The following is a 21,706-nucleotide window of genomic DNA, read 5'->3' as shown; positions in this document are numbered from 1 at the left end:
TCCCACCAGCGAGGTGCTGGAAGAGGCTCACGAGGAGCTCGAGGGCAGCCTCTAGGGCGGCCCGCGGTGACTATTATTATCGGCCTTTCTATTGTGGAGAGGAGGAAACAGACTCAGAGAGGTCCCGTGGATTTCCCAAGGTCACACAGCGCCCCAGTAGCGGAGCGGGAATGCAAACCCAGGATCTCCGCCGCGAGATCCACCCCGGCTTCCCCGAGTTCCGCAGTCTCCGGCTCCAGGACAACCCCTTGCCAGGTCTAACCCGAGCTCCTTCACCCCCATCCGGCCCCTCCCTCCTCCCCCATATTTAGTGCGAATTCGATCTGGGGCTGGGCTGGGCCCTACTTAACCGGGCCCGGGTGTCCGAGAGCGCGCCGAGCGGAGCGAAGCCAGGAGCCCGAGCGAGATGATGATGGTTATGCAGCCCGAGGGTCTGGGGGCCAGGGAGGGGCCCTTCGCGGGCAGCGGCGGGGGCGGCGAGTACATGGAACAGGAGGAGGACTGGGACCGCGACCTGCTGCTGGACCCGGCCTGGGAGAAGCAGCAGCGGAAAGTGAGTGCTCGCCCATTTCCTGACAGCAAAACCGAGGCCTGAGAGGCCGGGCGGTTTATCCTGGGCATCTCAGCAGGGCAGGGGCAGAGCTTGTCTTTAACCTAGAGTGCTAATCCCCAGCCCAGGCTCTGCCCATCAGCTGCCTGCTGTCCCCAGGCCTGGAGGAGAGGGCTGGGAGCCCTCAAGAGGGGTTTAAAAGAGGGGACAAGAGTGTTTCTGGGGTCCCCACCCCACCAGGGTTCAGTCCCCTGGACCCACTGCCCCACTTCTGCTGGTGAAAACAGGCTGGGCAAAGCCCAGGAGATCCAAGTTAGGGGGTTCAGGAAGAAGAATCTTTCTCCCACCACTCTCTAGTTAAATATTCCCAGACCCCACCTTGAGGGCTTGCAGCCAGGCAACTAGTGGACTTGGGAGTGTGGGGGTGGTGAGAAGGGTCCTCTCAGACCCCACCCCACCTCGTCTCCAGGATGGGGTCCATAGTCGTTGTATCTCATTTAACAACTGAAGAAACTGAAGCCCAAAAAGGAGCACAGACAGGCCCCAAATCACAGACTGTCAGACATCAGGAGCTCCGCAACCTAAGGATCCTTACCCCTTTCCCCACCCCTATTCTTTCCCAAGATACCCCAGGCATGGGGCCCTGAGTCTGCTGAAAAGGCCATAGGTCGAGGAGGAGGGAAAACCTGGGTCCCCTTACGCAGTAACCTGACTCTCCAGCCAGATGGACACGTAGTGCTGAGGCAGCACCTCGGGGGCGCTGGAGAGGGGCACAGGGGCAGCTGCTGCCCAGGCCCAGCCCATCAGGCACTCAGGGCCGCTCCCTCCCTGAGTTATTTTCACTCCCAGACTTTCCCAAGTAGAGGGGGCAGGACACCTGGGTTCCCAAAGAGAAAATGATCCGGGCCAGAGGGAGAAAACTTTGGGGAGTGGCAGGCCGGTAACCAGGAGGGCACCATAAGGCCATTGGACCCTGCTCAGTGTGTGCCAACACTGTATGACTCCAGGAAAGGGCAGGGTACTCAGGTACTCAGTGGAATTTGCAGTATCTGAGAATCCTAGAATTTAGAATCAGAGCACTTCCACTGGGTTAGATGACAGGAGATGACCCCAAGGGCCAAGAGGCTCCGCTGAGTCGGCTGGGGTGCCCTGGGTGACAGGCTTCCACTTAGGCTCCCCCTGCACCTGTCTCCAAGCATAGCTGCAGTCCCAGGTTCGGCAGTTTCCCAGTGGTGTCATCCCTGTCCTTGGCTCCAGCTGCCACCTATTCTGCAACATCTTCTATCCCTACCCCCACCCACCCCGGCCTCTCCCAGATCCAGATCCGCATGCCCCTCATATGACACATGCCAGTCTGTAACTTGTCTTTGTCACCTAACAAATTATCAGGAACATCTGTTCATTCCAACTTGCAGTCACCATCTCATCCATTCATTCAACGGCTACACAGCATACAGGCTCTGAATATCATTCAGCATCTCTTGTAGTTGGACATTTGGCTCATTTCTTTCTAGTCCAGTGTTGTTTATTGCAAGGTGGTAATAAACATCCTCGTGCTCAGCTTTAGCCCTGACGCCTCCCTGTTCCTCTGTGTTCCCTTCCTCCCTAGTGACTCCTCCATCCAAGGGCTTCCTTCATACAGTCTTGGAGCAGCACACTGCCTTGGCCCACATGATGTCTTACTATGTGCCAGCACTGTTTTAAGTGCTGGGATTTGGCAGCAGACAAAATAAAGCCCCTGCCATGGGAGCTTACATTCCAACATTTCTGTCTCATCCATCCAATCCTGCCTTGTCCCCCTCACTGACACCCTTCCTCTCTTGCCCTGGTCCCAGTGGCTGCCTCCTCATTTCTCCCGTTTGCCGTGCCAAGCCATTCATCTCCACTCTGCAACCAGCATGGACAGTTCTGCCCACCTCCCTCCTGCCTGAGGCTTCCCTGACTCCCTGTTGCCCTCTGGATCAAATTTTAACTCCCCAGCTTAGCACCCAAGATCGCGCATGACCTGGCCCCTGCTGCCCCTCCGGCCCGCCTCTCACCACTTATACCCCAACGAGCCCAGCTCCATTCCAGCAGGGCCCAGATCCTTGTAGTCTGGCAAAGGTAGCAGCTGTTTCTCACAGCCAGCGAGCACTTGCCCGCATGACGGCCCCTGCCGGAAATGCCCTTGCCTGCCCTTCCCTTCCTGAATAATTCCTGCCCATCACAACTCTGATCAAATACTTGTCTTCCCCAAGAGGCCCCCGCCCTGATCCAACTTCCCTCCTATAAACTCCTTGGCAACCTCTTACAGCGCTTCTCAGACCAACGTGACTCTCGGATGGGCTATGAGCTCCGAGGGCAGGAAAGACTCTCATTAAGAGTCTTTGTGGTATGGGGATGCTCTGAATCCAAGAATCCTGCCAGGTTGGAAGAAGAAAGACCTAAGATATCATAGATTCTGGTCCTTTAATTACACAAATGGGGAGACCAAGCCCCAAAGAGGGAAAGGGGCTGACCTTGGATCACAGAGCATGAGTGGCTCAGTTGGACTTGGAGCCCACCCTGACTCTACCAGGGAGTCTATGGAAAGGCAGAATTCAGGACCCGAAGGGCGATAGGTTGGCAGAAACTTGTGTACCAAGTGTTATGTCACCCCTATCGCCAACAGACACACAGCCCTGTACCATCCCTCCCATCTCAGATGGAGGCTGAGGCTGAGGCTGACTCTTGGGGAAGGGGTGGGCAGTCATCCCCAGAAATGAGATCAGACCAGATGTGGTGGCTTATGCCTGTAATCCCAACACTTTGGGAAGCCAAGGCAGGAGGATCACTTGAGCCCAAGAGCTTGAGACCAGTCTGGACAACATAATAAAACCAAGACAGGAGGATCACTTGAGCCCAGGAGCTTGAGACAAACCTGAGCAACATAGTAAGACCCTGTCTCTCTCTCAAAAAACAAAATGAGATCAGGCTGGGCCTGAGTGCCAGCTGATGCTCCAATAGCCCACAGAGTCCTTGCACACTTAGGGTCTACTCAGAGGCCAATTTACAACAACCCTAGAAGGTCAGAACTGATAAAAATAGAAACACAGAGACAGTCCCTTAGGCAAAACCCTGAGGGCCAGATGTGCTTCAGTCCAGGAGTTTTCAGATTTCAGAAAGGCAATATCACCCTGCATTGGCTCCTGTAGTTCAAAACCTCACAGGGCCCCACACTTTGAATGGGTTAATATTTTCTAAGGGTCCTCCCGTGTTTAAGACCCCCAAGGCTAGAGTGCTGGTGGCCGGGTGCCCCAAGTCTGAACTGGGACCTGCATGGGTCCCAGACCCCATTTCTCCCCTCTCAGGAAAACTAAAGCTCAGAGAGGGAAAGGGACTGGCCCAGGATGCACAGCAAGTCAGTGGCTGAGCTGAGCTGAGATTTGAATCCAGAAATACAAGGCTCTGGCCGGGTGCGGTGGCTCAAGCCTGTAATCCCAGCACTTTGGGAGGCCGAGACGGACTGATCACGAGGTCAGGAGATCGAGACCATCCTGGCTAACATGGTGAAACCCTGTCTCTACTAAAAAAAAAAATACAAAAAAACTAGCCGGGTGAGGTGGCGGGCGCCTGTAGTCCCAGCTACTCGGGAGGCTGAGGCAGGAGAATGTCGTAAACCCAGGAGGCGGAGCTTGCAGTGAGCTGAGATCCGGCCACTGCACTCCAGCCTGAGCGACAGAGCGAGACTCCGACTCAAAAAAAAAGAAAGAAATACAAGGCTCTGAGACCTACCCTGACTGAGGAGACAGGACTGTGCCCCACATCCCCCAGAGCCGATCGTAGGGTCTGAGTGCTGTCCTCTGCCCCCAGACCTTCACTGCCTGGTGCAACTCACACCTGCGCAAAGCGGGCACCCAGATTGAGAACATCGAGGACGATTTCCGCAATGGCCTCAAACTCATGCTGCTCCTGGAGGTCATTTCAGGTGAGGATGTCAAATCAGTGCACCTGAGCCCCAGGACCCAGGAACATCTGGACAGCAGGGGGAATAGGGTGGCGGAGTGTTGGACGGGACTTGGTGGAGAGGGGAGAGTTTGTGGACAATGGCTTCTGCTGCCTCTCATGACCTTTGGCCCTTGGCCTCTCCTCTTATACCCAGGAGAGAGGCTGCCCAGGCCAGATAAAGGCAAGATGCGCTTCCACAAAATCGCCAACGTTAACAAGGCCCTGGACTTCATTGCCAGCAAGGGGGTTAAGCTGGTGTCCATTGGTGCTGAAGGTGAGGAGGTGGCAGGAAGGGTCCTGGGCAGGGCGTGGGGGCCTCTCTTGACGTCAGCAAATCACCTCTGTGGGCCTCAGTTTCCTCATCTCATCAATGGGAATAATCCCTGCCTCGCAAGAGAGCCTGTAAAGAGCCAATGTACCAACCAGGCACAGTGGCTTCCGCCTGTAATCTCGGCATTTTGGGAGGCTGAGGTGGGTGGACCACTTGAGGCTAAGAGTTTGAAACCAGCCTGGCCAACATGGCAAAACCCCTTTCCTACTAAAAATACAAAAATCAACTGGTGGTGGCTCACACCTGTAATCCCAGCTACTTGGGAGACTGAGGCACAAGAATCGAATGAACCTGGGAGGTGGAGGTTGCAGTGAGCCGAGATCACGCCACTGCACCCTAGCCTGGATGACAGAGCAAGAGACTCCATCTGAAAAAAAAAACAAAAAAAAAGAGCCGGCCAGGCGTGGTGGCTCACACCTGTAATCCCAGCACTTTGGGAGGCAAAGGTGTGGGGCTCACAAGGTCAGGAGATCGAGACCATCCTGGCCTACATGGTGAAACCCCGTCTCTACTCAAAATACAAAAATTAGCTGGGTGTGGCAGCACGTGACTGTAATCCCAGCTACTCAGGAGGCTAAGGCAGGAGAATCGCTTGAACCCGGTAGGCAGAGGTTGCAGTGAGTCGAGATACTGCCACTGCACTCCAGCCTGGCAACAGAGCTAGACTCCGTCTAAAAAACAAAAAACAAAAAAAATGCCAAAGTGCCAGCGCAGCCGCTGAACCCTAGTAAGAGTTCAGTGAAATAATTTCTAAATAACAAGCAAGGCATGGTAGCATGTGCCTGTAGTCTCAGTTACTTGGGAGACTGAGGCGGGAGGATTGTTTGAGCCCAGAAGTTGGAGATCAGCCTAGGCAACGTAGCAGAACTCCATCTTGGCCAGGCACAGTGGTTCACGCCTGTAATCTCAGCACTTTGGGAGGCCAAGGCAAGTGGGTCACCCTGAGGTCAGGAGTTCGAGACCATCCTGGCCACTATGGTGAAAGTCTGTCTGTACTAAAAACACAAAAATTTGCTGGGCATGGGCCAGGCGCGGTGGCTCACGCCTGTAATCCCAGCACTTTGGGAGGCCAAGGCGGGCGGATCACGAGGTCAGGAGTTTGAGACCATCCGGGATAACATGGTGAAACCCTGTCTCCTCTAAAAATACAAAAAATTAACTGGCCATGGTGGCAGGCGCCTGTAATCCCAGCTACTCGGGAGACTGAGGCAGGAGAATGGCGTGAACCTGGGAGGCAGAGCTTGCAGTGATCCGAGATCACGCCACTGCACTCCAGCCTGGGTGACAGAGCAAGACTCCGTCTCAAAAAAAAAAAAAAAAAAATTGCTGGGCATGGTGGGGCACACCTGTAATCCCAGCTATTCGGGAGGCTGAGGCAGGAGAATCCCTTGAACCTGGGAGGCGGAGGTTGCAGTGAGCCAAGATTGTGCCATTGCGCTCCAGCCTGGGTGACGAGAGAGACTCTGTCACACACACACAGAGAAAACTCCATCTCAAAAATTTCCCCAAACCAACCAACTAAACAAAAAAATAGATGTGGGCCGGGGGTGATGGCTTACACCTGTAACCCCCGTACTTTGGGAGGCCAATGCAAGCAGATCATAAGGTCAGGAGTTCGAGATCAGCCTGGCCAATACAGTGAAACCCATCTCTACTAAAAATACAAAAATTAGCTGAGCCTGGTGGCATGCACCTGTAGTCCCAGCTACTCAGCAGGCTGAGGCAGAAGAATTGCTTGAACCAGGGAGGCAGAGCTTGCAGTAAGCTGAGATCACACCACTGCACTCCAGCCTGGGTGACAGAGCAAGACTCTGTCACCCCCCAAAAAATAGATGCAGCTGGGTGCAGTGGTTCACGCCTGTAATCCCAGCACTTTGGGAGGCTGAGGTGGGTGGATCATTTGAGGTCAGGAGTTCGAGACCAGTCAAGCCGACATGGCAAAACCCCATCTCTACTAAAAATACAAAAAATTAAGCAGGTTTGGTGGTGCACACCTGTAGTCCCAGCTACTAGGGAGGCCAAGGAAGGAGAATCGCTTGAACCCAGGAGGCAGAGGTTGCAGTGAGCCGAGATCGCACCACTGCACTCCAGTTGAGGCAAAGAGGGAGACTCCATCTCAGAAAATAATAATAAAGAAAAGAAAAGAAAAAGAGATGCTTACTGAGTACCTGCAAGGTGCCCACCTACGAGGTACCAGCCCTGAAATGAGAGACAAGGGCTAGAGGACTGATCAGAGGGGAGTGGAGGCCAGATAGCACAGACCTTGAATGTCAGGCAAATCTGTCCCCTGACCCCTGCCCTGCAGAGATCGTCGACGGGAACCTGAAGATGACCCTGGGCATGATCTGGACCATCATCCTTCGCTTCGCCATCCAGGACATCTCTGTGGAAGGTGAGCAATGGGAAAGGAGGTTGGGGCCAGGTGCAGTGGCTGGGGCCTGTAATCCCCACACTTTGGGAGGTCGAGGCGGGCAGACCACTTGAAGGATCACCCAGGAGTTCAAGACCAGCCTGGACAACATGGTGAAACCCCATCTCTACAAAAAATACAAAAAAAAAAAAAAAAAAAAAAAGCTGGCCATGGTGGCATGTGCCTATAGTCCCAGATACTAGGGAGGCTGAGGTAGGAGGATCGCTTGAGCCTGGGAGGTTGAGGCTGTGGTGAGCCATGATCGTGTCACTGCACTCCAGCTGGATGACATAGAAAGACCCTGTCTCCAGGAAAAAAAAAAAAAAAAAAAAAGGTAGGGTGAGAGGGCTGACCTGGACCCCTTCGCAATGAATTCTCCCACCTCCTCCCCACCCAGAAACCTCGGCCAAGGAAGGCTTGCTTCTGTGGTGCCAGAGGAAGACAGCGCCGTACCGCAACGTCAACGTGCAGAATTTCCACACCAGGTCTGTCAGCTGGTTACCAAATGTGTCTGGGCCTCTGTGGGGCACTGGGCATAGAGAGGAGCCCTCCCTGGTCAGTGAAGGCCACTGAGCTGGTCCCTGTCACAAGCCACAGGGGAGGAAAAGGTCACAGCACAGTTCCTGGAACAGTGTCTGAAAAGAGGGCTCAGTAACTGCTGAGTGGAATGGAATTGAATCCAGGAAGGTTCCAGTAACTCCTGGAGGAGGGAGTGTTTGAGACTTCCCTGGAAGGCCATTCCAGCCAGAGGGAAGCTGGAGGCCAAAAACATCTAGAAACTGGTTGGGCCTAAACATGGGTATGTGACAGAATCATGATGAGCCAGCAGGAGATGGTCCAGATATGGTCATGAAGGGCCTCAAACACCAAGCTAAGGGGTTTGTGCTTTACTCCATTTTACAGATGAGGCTATCCTTCTGGGGGGTGCTCCTGGGCCGAGGGGAGAATGGGGCCCCAGCTTGAACCCAGGCCTGACCCCCCTCTTCTCTCTGTTCAGCTGGAAGGATGGCCTGGCCCTCTGTGCCCTCATCCACCGGCACCGCCCCGACCTCATCGACTACGCCAAACTGCGAAAGGTAGAGACCCCCACCACCCCCACCCACAGCCTCTGCCTGCAGCTGACCTTTCACCCTCCTCCCTCACACCCATCTAGGATGACCCCATCGGCAACCTGAACACTGCCTTTGAGGTGGCAGAGAAGTACCTGGACATCCCCAAGATGTTGGATGCAGAAGGTGCGAGTGAGCTAGCCCAGGGGAGGACCCCACATTCTCACCACTGGGCCTGGTGCACCCTCCACACCTTTGCATGGCCCTTTCCTCCTTCTGGGATGCTCCGACTGCCCCCACCCCACTCCTTGGTCACAGTCCCCCTTCTCCAGGAGTCCTCTATCTTGTCCCCTGCCCCATCCCCCGAAGAGGACTAGCCTCTCCCGCCTCTCCCCTATGTAATGGCCCTACCTTCTGCCTCACATCCCAGTTACCTGGGTTACCTGGGATAACACTGGTCCCCCAAGACTGGCAGCTCCCCTGGGGCATGTCCTGCCTGTGGTCCCCATGCCTAGGCAAGGCAACAGTCAACTGAAGCAGCAAACACTTTCTGAGCATCTACTTTGCATGATGCCCGGGCTGTGTGGGCACTGCTGGAGAACTTTTTCTTGCCCTGAGGAGCTGTGGACTTGGGGGAAAGACAGACAGACAGAGGGAAGTATAGGATAGTTCAAGGCACGAGGCAGCATGGACTAGTCCCTCACGAGGCCCATGGTGGCTGGTCAATCACACTCACCCACCCACTCCCTCACACTTTGCTCACCCCAAGGTGGGGAGGTGGGGAAGTTGCTGAGCCCTGGGGTAAGGAGAGAGGGCTTCAAGGAAGAGAAGACACTGGGCTTGGGTGACTGGCTGCTGGTGGCCATGACTAGATACTTCCAGCCCTCCCACCCAGAGGGAGTTCTCTCCCTGGGGAGGGACCCCTGGCTTTGGCCAGTAGACACCGTGCTGTCCTGCCCTAGACATTGTGAACACCCCAAAGCCGGATGAGAAGGCCATCATGACCTATGTGTCCTGCTTCTACCATGCCTTTGCCGGGGCTGAGCAGGTAAGGTGGCCCAACTGCTACTGCCTGGGCTTGTGGACCCCAGGGCCCAACCTTGGCTGCAGCCCAACATTGGAGGCGCCAGACCACACAGGTGGGAGTGCCACTGTCCCAGCTGCACATACTCAGTCCTCAGCAAGACCAGAGGACCCTGGTTTGGAAACTCCCTGCCTACCTCAGAGCCGTGCTCCCCCCAACCCTTTCCCTATTTGCAGGGGCTCCATTTTTTGTTTGTTTTTTGAGACAGGGTCTCACTCTGTCACCCAGGCTGGAGTGAAGTGGCATGATCACAGCTCGCTGCTGCCTTGACCTCAGCCTCCTGCCTCAGCCTCCCTAGTAGCTGGGACTACAGGCACATGCTACCACACCTGGCTAATTTTTGTATTTTTTGTAGAGATGGTGTTTCATTATGTTGCCCAGGCTGGTCTCAAACTCCTGGACTCAAGTAACTTACCCACCTCAGCCTCTCAAAGTGTTGGGATTACAGGCATGGGCCACTACGCCCAGCTGGGGGCTCTGTTTTTTAAGGGCTTTACAGAGGCAGCTTGCTTTAATGCCAGCCCTCTACCAACTACCCCCATAGGCAGAGACAGCTGCCAACAGGATCTGCAAGGTGCTGGCAGTGAACCAGGAAAACGAGAAGCTGATGGAGGAGTATGAGAAGCTTGCCAGTGAGGTGAGGCTGGGCTCCCACTGTGCTCTGCCCATCCTGGCCCTACTGACTCTCCCAACCCTGTTAACCCCAAGCGTGGGCCTGCAGAGCCTCCCTCTGCTCAGAGTAGCCCTGGCTTCCTCCAATCCTCCTCCTGTCCATCTCCACCCAGCACTTGCCCTTCTGCCAACCCAAGCTCCTGGTCAGTCATTGATTGACTCATCATTCATCCGTTTACTCCTGCATTGATCCATTCACTCGTATTTAGGTAGTCACATGGCCCTTTGCTCTGTGCCAACCTATACTAGCCCCTGGACTCAGAAATCAGCCATCTGACTCCTTCTCTGACTCATGGGGACTACCCCATTCTGCCTTCATATTTGTCAAAGTCACCCCCACCTACCCTCTGGCCACAGCCTGGGTGTGGGTGGAGAGGGGTGGGTGAGCCGGGCAGGTCAGCTCAGAGCTCTCTGCCTTGCCCCTGCCTGGCCTTGTCAGCTGCTGGAGTGGATCCGCCGCACCGTCCCATGGCTGGAGAACCGTGTGGGCGAGCCCAGCATGAGTGCCATGCAGCGCAAACTAGAGGACTTTCGGGACTATCGGCGTCTGCACAAGCCGCCCCGCGTTCAAGAAAAGTGCCAGCTGGAGATCAACTTCAACACACTGCAGACCAAGTTGCGGCTCAGCCACCGGCCTGCCTTCATGCCCTCCGAGGGCAAGCTGGTCTCGGTGAGCTCTACACACATTCCCTGGGTGAACTTGGGGTCTGTATCCCCATCTGTACAATGGGCGAACCATGATGGAGGGCACCCCTGCCTGCTCCACAGGACATCGCCAATGCCTGGCGGGGGCTGGAGCAGGTGGAAAAGGGCTATGAAGACTGGCTGCTCTCAGAGATCCGACGCCTGCAGCGACTCCAGCACCTGGCCGAGAAGTTCCGGCAGAAGGCCTCCCTGCACGAAGCCTGGACCCGGGGTAGGTACACCTACCTCACAGGGCTGGACTGTCTCCTGGGGTGGAGAATGGTGTGCAGGGGCAGGAGGGGAGGTTCTTGGCAAAATGCTTGGGACAAGGGTAGGTGCTCTGTGGGAAGCTGGAGACTGGATTTCTAACCCCACCCTGACTTGCTGTGGTGCAACCTGGGCCTCTCTTTGGGCCACTGCCCCTCTGTGGGCCAAAGTTTGTTTTGCTTTTTGAGACAGAGTCTTGCTGTATTCCCCAGGCTAGTAAAATCTCGGCTCACTACAATCTCTGCCTCCTGCAAGTGATTCTCCTGCTTCAGCCTCCCAAGGAGCTGGGACCACAGGTGTGCGCCACCACGCCAGGCTAACTTTTTGTATTTTTTGTATAGATGGGTTCTCACTTTGTTGCCCAGGCTGATCTCAAACTCCTGGGCTCAAGCGATCCACCCACCTCAGCCTCCCAAAGTGCTGGGATTACAGGCATGAGCCACCGCACACCCAGGTGTTTATCTATAAACTCAGCCTTCCCCCTTACCCCCCAGCCCTGCTCTGGTCTTTTGTAGGTCTGCTCTGATTAATTCATCATTTAGCATTTTATTTTATATGTATCAGGTGTACAAAGTTGAGTCCATTCCTCACCCTAACATCACTTATGTCATACTCAAAGTATCCTGACGCTAAAATATTGCACAAGTCAAATATATTACTCTGGATAGAAACATCCATTCGGTGTTCTGTCGAGGATTTTAGTGATGAATAAAGGAGGCCGGTTCAGGGGCTCATGGGGGTTACAGAATCGTTGAGAGCTATTTTAAGGTCAAATTATGCCAAAACTGTACCAAAGGCCCCTTGGTCATAGCTCGCTCAGGGGACACTGATGTAGTTTACGGATCACACCACGGAAGAGGAGTTTCATCTACGTTTTTACACCGACGCTGCAGAGCAAACCCCTAGGAGGGGCTAGGCCGGTGTGATCGCCACCTTAGCAGATGAGGCTTCGTGGTCACAGAGCCCGGCCCGCACGCACCCCTGCCCCTGCCACCACTGGGTGACCGGAGCCGGCCTCTCTTCGAGCAGGGAAGGAGGAGATGCTGAGCCAGCGCGACTACGATTCGGCTTCGCTACAGGAGGTGCGGGCGTTGCTGCGGCGCCACGAGGCCTTTGAGAGCGACCTGGCGGCGCACCAGGACCGCGTGGAGCACATTGCCGCGCTGGCCCAGGAGCTCAAGTAGGCGGGGCCCGCCCCCAACACCCCCTGGCCCCGCCCCCGGCGGCGAGCCCCGCCCTGATCCCCATTGCCCTCCTCAAGACCCCAGGCTCTCCCGGGTTCTTCTGTAACCGCGCCGCCGTGGTACCCAGGTCCCATTCGCTCCGCCCCCTCCTGGAACCTCACCCCCATCTCCAGACCCCGCTCTGCTGCCACCACTCTTCCCACTAGGGCTTGACCTGTCCCACTCGTGGCCTGCCCTCTAACCTGCCCGCTCTTTTCACCCGGCTTACTGCCCCAAACCCTCCCCATCAGCTTTGGGCTGGCCACCCCCTCCCATGAACCCGCCCCTCCACCCAAGCACCTCCATGGACTGCAGCTAAGGACGCGCAGGGGCCAACCTACACAGATGGATACGCGGGGACCGCCCCCTCTTGGAAAGCACCCAGCTTTACCCACCACGTGCCCTGGCTCCCGCACACCTTCACCCCCACCCGGGGCGCGGGTTCCAGCCCCAGGAGTGCAGTTAGGACATCTGGGCTGGGGCTGGCCCCACACTCACCCTACTTCTCGCTCCCAGTGAGCTGGACTACCATGAGGCGGCCTCAGTGAACAGCCGCTGCCAGGCCATCTGCGATCAGTGGGACAACCTGGGCACCCTGACCCAGAAGAGGCGGGATGCGCTAGAGGTGGGGCTGGGGGCCAGGCAGCTGGGGGTGGGTAGGTGGGTGAGGCCAGGTCTGCTGGGCATGCTGCTGACCCACTACGCCCCTCACCCCTAGCGGATGGAGAAGCTCCTGGAGACCATCGACCAGCTGCAACTGGAGTTCGCCCGGCGGGCCGCACCCTTCAACAACTGGCTGGACGGTGCCGTGGAGGACCTGCAGGACGTGTGGCTGGTACACTCTGTGGAGGAGACCCAGGTGGGTGCCAGGGTTGCAGGGGATGGATGGGATGACAGGGAAGCTGGCCCCAAATTCTGCCAGCCACAACTTTAGGCTCCTAGGGCAAAGGGATGGGAGGAAAACCCCAGTTCCTGAGTGCTGGGCAGGAAGACAGGAGGCCGGGGTTCTTGTGTCAGGACTTCTCAGGACCGCTGGGTGGCCAGGGGCACAATGCTGGCCTTTCTGTTGCCTATGGTAAGTGGGGGACACCAGTTGACGCTTCCTGCCTGTCACCCCCAGAGCCTGCTGACAGCGCATGATCAGTTCAAGGCAACGTTGCCCGAGGCTGACCGAGAGCGAGGTGCCATCATGGGCATCCAGGGTGAGATCCAGAAGATCTGCCAGACGTACGGGCTGCGGCCCTGCTCCACCAATCCCTACATCACCCTGAGCCCGCAGGACATCAACACCAAGTGGGATATGGTCAGTGCCACCTGCAGCCTTCCTCCCACCCACTCCTGCATACTCTGACCACCCTGAAACCTCAGGTGGCCCAAGATATGGAGAATAAAGTCCATCTTCAGATCTGGGGTCTGCCAGACTCCACGTGGGACTGGATAAATCACCTTGTCTGCCTTGGGCTCATCTGTATATGATGAGCCGTAACAGCAGCATTCTCCTGTCAGGATTGATGTGAAGTAGAATTAAGCCTTGTGTGTGGACATCTTTTATAAATCCACCCATATTAGTTATAAATGATGCCATCAGCCCCATTTTGCAGATGACAAAACTGAAGCCCACAAGGGTTAGTGACTTGCCCAGGAGCTTTCTTGCATATCCCAGACAAGTTGGCTCAAAGCAACAGGGGCTGAGGTTTGAGGGGCTGGAGCCCATTTCCCCTAAAGCCATTTCCCAGCCCCCAGAGCTGGCTCTGGCATAACCGCCCTCCTCTCAGGTCCGAAAGCTGGTGCCTAGCCGTGATCAGACACTGCAGGAGGAGCTGGCACGGCAGCAGGTAAACGAGAGGCTCCGGCGACAGTTTGCAGCCCAGGCCAATGCCATTGGACCCTGGATCCAGGCGAAGGTGGAGGTAAGGGCTGGGATAGTGGGTCCAACCTGGGGAGGTGCGGCTAGGGCTGGGCCACAGGGAGTTGGGAGCCCTCATGCTGCCTGGGAACCCCTGCAGGAAGTGGGGCGGCTGGCAGCAGGGCTAGCCGGCTCTCTGGAGGAGCAGATGGCTGGGCTACGGCAGCAGGAGCAGAACATTATCAACTACAAGACTAACATTGACCGGCTAGAGGGTGACCACCAGCTGCTGCAGGAGAGCCTGGTGTTCGACAATAAGCACACCGTCTACAGCATGGAGGTGGGATCACAAACTCTCAGGAGAGAAGGGAGGCAGCGCTGGCTGAGGAGGCCCAGGGAGACCACAGCTGGACAGAGCATGCATGTCCCAGCAGGGTCCCCAGTTCAGCCTGGCCAGGTCCCTTAAGACCCAGCGATGGAAAGTGACCCTTCCAGAGTCACAAAGCAGTCCAAACCCAGGCCAGGATTGGCCATAGCTGGTTATCAAAAGATAGGAAGGACTGCTGGGGGGTTACTCAGTGGAGCCTCCAGATGGGGATGGAGGCCCAGTGAGGGGGAGGACTTGCCCAGGGTCAGTGGACTGGATGTGGAGCTAGAGCCAGTGGCCAGGCACTGGCTGCCCACTGACGGTGACCTGTCCCCGACTGCCAGCACATCCGCGTGGGCTGGGAGCAGCTGCTCACCTCTATCGCCCGCACCATCAATGAAGTGGAGAACCAGGTACTGACCCGAGATGCCAAGGGGCTGAGCCAGGAGCAGCTCAACGAGTTCCGAGCATCCTTCAACCACTTTGACCGGGTCAGCAGGGGCCTGGCCCTGTGGGGTAAGACACTTGGGGGCTAGTGGAGGCTGGAGACCAAGCCTGATATCCACACACCCCCTACAGAAGAGGAACGGGATGATGGAGCCCGATGACTTCCGAGCTTGTCTCATCTCCATGGGCTATGACCTGGTGAGTGCCCCCCAGCCCCTTCCCAGGAGTCCCAAAGTACCCCCTCCTCTGTGCTGATCACCTACTGTGCGCCTCCCATCTTCACATACACCATCCCCTGCATCTTCATCACATCCACACAGGGGCTAGCAAGGCGCAGGGAGGTAAACTCACTTGGATCCAGTTCTGTGTGGACCCAAAGTCTGAGCTTGCAACATTTTTACCTGTAGGGAAACAGCACTACAGAAACGGGTACGGCCCTAGAAAAAAAATCAGGACCAGGGAGCAAATCTGCTTCCTGCTATAGGTAGGATGCAGATTTCAGCCTACCATAAAGAACGTCCTACAGCCAGGACTAAGGTCTCTGGAGGAAGGGAACACCCTTGTTACTGGGGCTCTGCTAGCCAAGGCTGGACAGTACCCAGGAGGGGACATCCGGACCCCTCCTGGCTTTAGTGCTCATGGGCATAGTGCCTGGCCCCTATCTCTGCAGGGGGAAGTGGAGTTTGCTCGCATCATGACCATGGTGGACCCCAACGCAGCTGGGGTGGTGACCTTCCAGGCCTTCATAGACTTCATGACCCGAGAGACAGCCGAGACTGACACGGCTGAGCAAGTTGTGGCCTCCTTCAAGATCCTGGCAGGAGACAAGGTGAGTCCCAGGTGGTGGAGGCGCTGGGGGGCTGGGGCAGGGCATAGGACCTGTGGGTCCTCAACGCCTCTTCTCCCCAGAACTACATCACCCCCGAGGAGCTGCGACGCGAGCTCCCCGCCGAGCAGGCCGAGTACTGCATCCGCCGTATGGTGCCCTACAAGGGATCCGGGGCCCCAGCAGGAGCCCTGGACTACGTGGCCTTCTCCAGTGCCCTCTATGGGGAGAGCGACCTCTGACCCCAACCACTGAGGTTCTCTATGCAAGATGGAGAGAGGGTGCACCCTGTGGCTGATCCCATCCATCCCTCAGAGCAAGGACCTGAGAGAACAGTCAGCCAAGTGCTTCTGAATAAAGATCCCTCTGTGGGTCTCTCCCCATCTCCTTTTGGTTCCTGAAGCAGAAGCTGGGCCCTCAGGCTCCTGGGCAGGACCAGCCATCCCACCTTGACTCACCAAAAGTCCTGCCCTCCCTCCTCACCCCTGGGGACTGAGCATTCATACCACACTGGGGACCAGGACACATCTTTATTGCTGTTAGAAAAAGTTGGTTACAAGTTTCCTGGACGTGGAGGGGGACACTATCCCTAAATCCAAGGGAACCAGAAAATTTATAGTATCAAACAGAGGAAAGCGGAGGTAGGACAGAGCTGGGCTTAAGATCAGAACATTTTCTTCCTGCTCATTACCCGAGCCCAGAGTTCTTGCCCCAGCTTCAACTGCCAAGATACCACCCTTCACCCCAAGATCCTCCTAAGCTACCACAATTCAACAAAGGTGCAGGTGCAGAACTTCAGGGTGGGAGTGGGGTGCAGGGAAGCAGGGGCTGTGCCCCAGCCCAGTGCCCTCTGCTCACCCTGAGGTACCCAGTGCCTGTCCCTCTGCCAGCTGTACCTCCCGGGGAGGGGCCTGGACACATCAGGCTGCGGCAGCGGCCACTCTGATCAGCACCAGGTCCTGAGCTGGGGGCCCCTCCTCAGTCCACCACCGCCGAGCTGGCCATGGTGTTCACACCACAGGCCCCAGACCCGCGATGCAAGTAGTAGTAACCCTGGGGGAGAGGGGGAGCTGGTGAGGGCACCAGGGTAGGATGGCAGCTGGGGGGCCAGAGGCCAAGCCGGCAAGACTCACCTTCTCGCCCCAGTCAGTGCCCCAGCTGTTCTTGATGGCCCAGAAGGGAATGTCAGAGCCTGGGGTACAGTGCAGAGCGCAAGGATCAGGGCCCTTAATTCTCCAGGCAGAGCCTTAATCACTTTGCACCTTCAAATACTTGCACTGGGCCTACTGTATGACGAGGACTAGGAAAAGAACAGAAAGCAAGGGGCCCACCTACCAGCCTTAGGGAGAAGCCCTGGGGCAGGGAGGAAGCACCCACCCACCCGCCTCTTGCAGGTCATCAATATTTACCCTCCCACAGCTCAGCTTCCCTTCCACAGACAGGACAGATGATGCCCGCGTGGCCATGGCCCAGGCAGCGGGTAAGGACAGGGTTCCTAGGCATTCCACCTATTTCCCCCTCTAGAGGACCTGAGATGCTGTGGTCCCACCCCTGCCTGTGGCCTGGCTGGATGCAGGATAGGCAGCGGAACTCACGGTTGCCATAGCCCACAAGCAACACCGCATGGTCGATGAGCCAAGGGCTGCAGAGGGGCCGGAGAGGGCGGGAGATCCCATGGCGGTAAAACTGGAGGTGAAGGAGTAGGGGATCAACTCCAAGATGAGGTCGGGGAGGTCAACAAGAGATGGGACAGGGGCAGTGGGGCTAGGGCCTCACCTGCATGCCAAAGGCATTGATGGCCACGGAGATTGGGCCTCTCTTGGCCAGCCAGGCCGCCAGCTCTGAGATGGGAAAGGGTGGCATCAGTGGGTACCCAGGCCCTGGCCCCACCTTGCCTCACCTCACCCCGCCCCTCACTCACTCTGCTCATTCTGGCTCAGCTCCACGGAGTCATTGATGTAGACCTTGGCCTTCTCTGCTGAGAAGTTGCAGGCCTGCATGTGGCCCCGGTAGCTGTAGTCATCCTCTGTCTCCAGCCCTCCTGGGGAACGGTGCGGGTGAGTACAGAAGGGCGGGCTCCCATTTGCCATTCACAGCCAGAAGTGGACTAAGCCCCCTACATGAGGTTTCACATTCCTCATCCACCCCAGGCCACAGGCCATCCCCCTGAGGAATGTCTTCATTCTAGAAATGACACATCTGAGGCTGGGAGAGATGGGGAGGAGGGACCAGTACCCAGCAAGAAAAGTGGCAGAGATAGAACTCAGCTCCAACTTCTGACTCCTCACCAAGGGCTCGTCCCAGCAGTCTTTCACCCAGGCTGGAGTACAGTGGCACAAACATGCCTCACTGTAGCCTCAACCTCCTGGGCTCAAGCGATCCTCCTGCCTCAGCCTCCCAAGTAGCTGAGACTATAGATGCAAGCCACCATGCCTGGCTAATGTCTTTAATTTTTTGTAGAGATGGGGTCATGCTATGTTGCCCAACCTGGTCCTGAACTTCTGGTCTTAAGTGATCTTCCCACGTTGGCCTCCCAAAGTGTTGGAATTACATGCATGAGCCACCACACCTGGCTGGGTCAGCATTAAGACTTCAACTTAGTTCTGTGTGACTCTCACGCTCACATCTCCCCCCATCATAAAGTAACTTCTTGCAGAGGGAGAAGTGGCTCCAGTTGCCCCTCCTGACCCCGTTAATGCATACCCAAATTCTTTATGGCCGAGTAGGCGTTGGAGGGCAAGCCGCCCATGCAGGCTTTGTCCATCTTGTCACAGTCCAAGAGCTCTAGGAGACAGAAGGCTGGTCCCAAGAAGCCCTCCTGAGGGGCTAGGCTGGGGACAGAGGGGTAGAGCGAGATGCTCACCCTGTTCAGAGAGGGAGAGTAGGGTCCCCTGGTTCAGAAACCACTGGCCCTCCACGTTGCCTGTGACTGAGAAGGCCCAGCAGGAGCCACACATGCCCTACAAGAGATGGGTAGAGTCAGAGCTGGATCCCTTCACCAGTCCCAGTGCAGTGCCCATGTCCCACCCTCACTTCTAGGGGTCCAACCTGGTCCTTGACTTTTGTGACAGCCCCCTTACTCCTCCAGTCCCATTCAGGTGGGGCGAGGTCACCCACAGACTTGGCTGGCTTCATCTTGTTGCCAGGCTCTTCTCTCAGGAGGGGATTCAGGTAGATAGTGCGGAACTCCTCCTCTGCAGGCAAAGGTGGGCAGGGCATGGGGAGAAAAGTGTTCTAAGTCAGACCTGACCAGAAGCCTTGCAAGCAAGGTCCTATCTCTTCCTGGCTCCATGAGGACTCTGGCCACTATCCCTACCTGTGAGATCACTGAACTTGGTGACTCCATACTGAGCTGTGCCACGGTCCAAGGCCTGGATCTTCTGTGCTCGCACCATGTTATTGACAAAGACGGACAGGCGCCACCGGGCTTCTGAGGACCAAAGAGCAGAAGAGGAGGGGCTTGACCCCAGGCAGATAAAAGGAGGGGCAACTGGGGCTAGCTGGCAGGGGTTTCCCCGCGGAGTAGGTAGGGGTGGGGGCCAGACATGCAAGTGATGGAGTGGGAGGTCTGATCAACTTTTGGGGCCAAACTGAAGTGATGACTTCCCAGGTGCAAAAGCAGTAAATGGGGTCTTAAAGACACTACCCACAAGAGGTGGTGGGGAAAGGCCATGTTGTCAAGGACTCTCCAGCACAAAAAATCTGGCCTCTGCCCCATCCCACCCTGCCCAGAGTGATGGAGACGCATGGCTTTTTTTTTTTTTTTTGAGACCGAGTTTTCACTTGTCACCCGTGCTGGAGTGTAATGACGAAATCTTGGCTCAGTGCAACCTCCGCCTCCTGGGTTCAAGCGATTTTCCTGCCTCAGCCTCCCTAGTAGCTGGTATACAGGCATGCGACACCACGCCCAGCTAATTTTTGTACTTTTTTTTTGGTAGAGATGGGGTTTCACCATGTTGGCCAGGCTGGTCTTGAACTCCAGACCTCAGGTGATTTGCCCGCCTCGGCCTCCCAAAGTACTGCAATTACAGACATGAGCCACCGCACCCGGCCAAAACCCATGGCTTCTGAGCGGGAAGATAAGGTGGGAGAAGGGACCAGGTACTCAGGGTAGCTGCCCAGTCTAGCAAGGCTTAGGGAGAACTCAGGAATTACGGGGTCCTTGAACAGCTGCACTGCCTCTTGTCTTTCTCCTCCCCCACACCAAGGTGCCAAGTTGGGGGGAAAGTCCTGTTCTGATAGAAACAGGTACAGCCAAGGCTGGGTCCTCACCTTCCTTTGACTCATATGTCCGGTTATACGTAATGACAAAGTTCTTGAAGATTGAAGCCATCTTCACAGGCAAGTCCTGGATAGGTAGACCAGTCTTTAGGCTAACCAGCGAAACCCACTCCAGAGGGAAGGGAGGAGAAGGGCGATGAGGCAGTGGCTGGCTCCCCAAGCTACGGGCTCCTCACCTGGGGCAGGGGATCCTCATTCAACAGGGAAAGGACTGAGCTGAAAGTCTCATTTCTGCTGTCTGGATGGGGTTGGGACAGAAAAGAAACCATGGCTGAGCCCTGAGTGAAGGCTGACTTGGGCTCCCCAGCAGCCTTGGGCTCTCCCAGCACCTGGAACCTTGGTGTCCACCGGGCCACAGTCCTTCCGCAGCAGCACGTGTTTTCCAAGTTCATCCAGAACTTCGAAGCTGCAGAGCTGGAGGGAGAGGAAGAAGCTACTCTGGGGGCCTGGATCTGGATCTGGGGAGCAAGATCTGGGCAAGATGGAGCTGGAGGCTCTTCAGATGAGGGCCACCCCTAAGGCAATCACCCCATCACAGTGGACAGTGAGGCACGGCCTGCACCGGGACATCCTCCCCTTCAGAGCATCCTGGTTTCTGGCCCTCGGGGGCCTGGGAAGTGGCTCGAGGTGGGGCATCAGCTGCATCAGATTCCTGCGTCTTGACCTAACTCGTCATAATCTAACTGCTACCTTACTGAGCCTGGGGGCGGGGAATCCCAAGAGCCTCATCACTCACCAGGGTTTTCTTGGACGCGGGGAGCCGGCACACCGTGGGGTCGTTGCAGGGTGGTTCCTCCAGGGTCGCCTCCAGGGAGTACAGCGAACCCTGGCCCGCCTGTAGAGAGGGGCAGGTGAGGCGGGCACGGTCGGCCCTTCACGGCGCCCACGGCCCCGCCCGTGCGGTGCTGCCCGTTCCCCACCACCAGAGATCGGTTTGTCCAGCGGACAGGCCCCATCCCAAGGTTAGGTCAAAGTTCCTATCCCTCGGACCCGGGCCCGGCGCCCCCGCCCCCCGGCGCGTTCTCACCTGGCGGACGCGGCCGCGCACAAGGCCCAGCACGGCCCGCGTTCCCGCAGCCCGGCCGCGATTGAACATGTCCAGCGCGAAGCGGGTGGGCGCCAGCAGCTCCGGGGACGGCGGCCCCCAGGCCTGAAAGCTGGCGGCTTGGGGCTGGGCGGGGGCGGCCACTGCGACCGGGAGCAGCCCCAGCAACGACAGCAGCTGCAGCCAGGGCGCCATGGCGAGGGCAAAGCCGGCTGCCCGGACGCGCGGACCCAACAGACGCGCCACCGACCGACCAGGTACAGAGCCCGCGGCAAGCCGGGCCGAGTCCTCCCTCCCGCGGGGCGACCGCGCGCCGACCAATGGGCGCTAGCTTGGGGCGCCTGCGCGCTCTCTTGTTTACAGGAGGCACGTGGGGCGCGCGGGGTAGGGAGAGCGGGAGGCTGCTGGCCTGAGGCTAAAGCTAGTCAGTAACCTCTATCACGTGCGTGTTATAGGTTAGGCTTGTTATATGACATGCCAGCTCTTTTTATTCGGAGTAGCAATCTCTGAAGTAGGTGCTATCCCCATCCTACAGTGGAGGAACCGAGGCTTGGAGAGATTAAATGGCGTGGCCGGGCTCTGTGACTCACGCCTGTAAATCCCAGCACTTTAAGAGGCCAAGGGGGTGGATCACCTGAGGTCAGGAGTTGGAGACCAG

The 21,706-nt window shown here is 56.9% G+C and overlaps 2 protein-coding genes across 4 annotated transcripts; one reads left to right on the top strand and one right to left on the bottom strand.

The window, feature by feature from the left end:
* Positions 1-269: 269 nt before the first annotated feature.
* On the top strand, positions 270-16,135 carry ACTN3 (actinin alpha 3). 3 transcript variants are annotated; one of them, XM_007973971.3, is made up of 21 exons: positions 270-553; positions 4,382-4,496; positions 4,671-4,790; positions 7,153-7,239; positions 7,655-7,742; positions 8,255-8,333; positions 8,411-8,492; positions 9,269-9,354; positions 9,935-10,027; positions 10,502-10,732; positions 10,831-10,978; positions 12,043-12,193; positions 12,753-12,861; positions 12,955-13,095; positions 13,357-13,539; positions 14,012-14,146; positions 14,243-14,422; positions 14,794-14,940; positions 15,029-15,094; positions 15,567-15,725; positions 15,806-16,135. In XM_007973971.3, exons 1-21 carry the CDS (start codon positions 407-409, stop codon positions 15,962-15,964), a joined length of 2,706 nt encoding a protein of 901 aa, XP_007972162.1. In that variant the 5' UTR covers positions 270-406; the 3' UTR covers positions 15,965-16,135. The 3 variants fall into 3 exon arrangements, with proteins under 3 accessions (XP_007972162.1, XP_037854951.1, XP_037854949.1); XM_037999023.2 differs by having other exon boundaries at positions 15,029-15,130; XM_037999021.2 differs by having other exon boundaries at positions 14,794-14,960; positions 14,998-15,094.
* A 102-nt stretch (positions 16,136-16,237) lies between these two features.
* CTSF (cathepsin F) lies at positions 16,238-21,363 on the bottom strand. The gene is given in 14 exon segments (XM_007974093.3): positions 16,238-16,775; positions 16,856-16,914; positions 17,318-17,408; positions 17,499-17,563; positions 17,644-17,763; positions 18,426-18,506; positions 18,586-18,682; positions 18,771-18,916; positions 19,039-19,152; positions 19,995-20,070; positions 20,180-20,329; positions 20,331-20,417; positions 20,740-20,838; positions 21,031-21,363. Coding segments are annotated over 14 exon segments (1,473 nt in total). The 5' UTR covers positions 21,244-21,363; the 3' UTR covers positions 16,238-16,700.
* Positions 21,364-21,706: the final 343 nt, after the last annotated feature.

This window comes from Chlorocebus sabaeus, chromosome 1 (genome assembly GCF_047675955.1).
Source record: "Chlorocebus sabaeus isolate Y175 chromosome 1, mChlSab1.0.hap1, whole genome shotgun sequence".
In the NCBI taxonomy this organism is placed as follows: domain Eukaryota; kingdom Metazoa; phylum Chordata; class Mammalia; order Primates; family Cercopithecidae; genus Chlorocebus; species Chlorocebus sabaeus.
The sequence above is the reverse complement of the archived record's forward strand: the minus strand, read 5'-3'. Positions and strand labels throughout refer to the sequence as shown.